The sequence below is a fragment of the Nicotiana tomentosiformis genome, chromosome 7 (genome assembly GCF_000390325.3).
Source record: "Nicotiana tomentosiformis chromosome 7, ASM39032v3, whole genome shotgun sequence".
Lineage (NCBI taxonomy): Eukaryota > Viridiplantae > Streptophyta > Magnoliopsida > Solanales > Solanaceae > Nicotiana > Nicotiana tomentosiformis.
In genome coordinates this window covers 71,913,921-71,915,226 of record NC_090818.1, presented here as the reverse complement: position 1 = coordinate 71,915,226, position 1,306 = coordinate 71,913,921, and the positions used below count along the sequence as shown (strand labels likewise).

General features: G+C 41.6%; 1 protein-coding gene across 1 annotated transcript; it reads left to right on the top strand.

The window, feature by feature from the left end:
• The first annotated feature begins 257 nt into the window (after positions 1-257).
• On the top strand, positions 258-1,073 carry LOC138895787 (uncharacterized). The gene has a single exon (XM_070180517.1). The coding sequence runs from the start codon at positions 258-260 to the stop codon at positions 1,071-1,073; it is 816 nt and encodes a 271-aa protein (XP_070036618.1).
• Positions 1,074-1,306: the final 233 nt, after the last annotated feature.

Below are 1,306 nucleotides of genomic sequence, written 5' to 3'. Positions count from 1 at the left end.
TCCAAAGGGTGAAAACAATACGGGGCATTCCATGGCCGTTACAACAAGAAGTGGAAGAGGTGGGAATGCATCCACCTCAAGTCAAAAGAAAATTGTGGATGATGAGCAAGTGGTACAAGAAGAGAAGGTCCCAAACAATGTGATGCAAGCGAATGATGAAGTTCGAATTGATATTGATGATAGTGTGGAAGAGACTCAAGAGGAGGTGAACCCATCTAGGGATCACATTATTGACATACCGGAGCCGGTAGTGTAAAATGCTAAGGCCACCATTGCCTAAGCCTCCACCTCCATACCCTCAAAGTCTTGCCAAACAAAATAGCGAGAATCAATTCAAAAAGTTCATTCAAATGATGAAGAGTCTCTCAATTAATGTTCCATTAGTTGAAGCATTGGAACAAATACCTGGTTATGCGAAGTTTATGAAGGATCTCGTGACGAAGAAGCGGTCAATGAATTTTGAAACTATCAAAGTCACGCATCAAGTGAATGCAATTGTGTATTCAATAGATCCTAAGTTGGAAGATCCCGGTGCTTTCACAATTCCTTGTACAATTAAAAGTGCAGAGTTTGCTAAAGCTCTTTATAAGCTTGGGGTGAGTATCAATTTGATGCCCTATTTGGTTTTCAAGACCTTGGGAATAGGGCAACCAAGACCCACCTCTATGATATTGCAAATGGCTGATCAGACCATGAAGAGACCTTTGGGAGTGATTGAAGATGTCTTGGTTCGTGTTGATAAATTCATTCTTCCGGCTGATTTTGTCATTCTAGATTGTGAAGTTGATTATGAGGTGCCGATTTTTCTTGGAATACCCTTCCTTGCTACAAGGAAGACTCTTTGTGATGTTGAAGTCGGAGAACTCACTTTTCGGGTAGGAGATGAAAAAGTGGCATTCCATGTGTGCAAGTCTATGCGGCAACCAAATAGCAACGAGGTGTGTTATTTTGTGGACTTGGTGACCGATGTTATTGTTGATGATGCAAGTGCCACAATCAATGTTGGTGATATGTTGGAGCCGTCTTACTCAACTTTGATGATGACGAGATGGATGGCTTCATGGAATGTGTGAACTCTTTGCAAGGAATAGGGTCGTGCAATTATGCACCCCGAAAACTATCTTTGGATCTTGAAAATAGGAAAACTCCTCCTACAAAGCCTTCTATTGAAGAGCCTCCTACCTTGGAGTTAAAGCCATTGCCTCCACATCTTCGGTATAAATTTCTTGGCCCTTGTTCTACTTTACCGGTTATTATTTCCTCTTGTTTAACTAACGTGCAGGTAGATTCTACATTGGCGGTGCTA

Coding starts and splice junctions, on each gene's coding strand:
- LOC138895787 (XM_070180517.1), top strand. CDS start 258: ATGCTAAGGCCACCATTGCCTAAGCCTCCACCTCCATACCCTCAAAGT.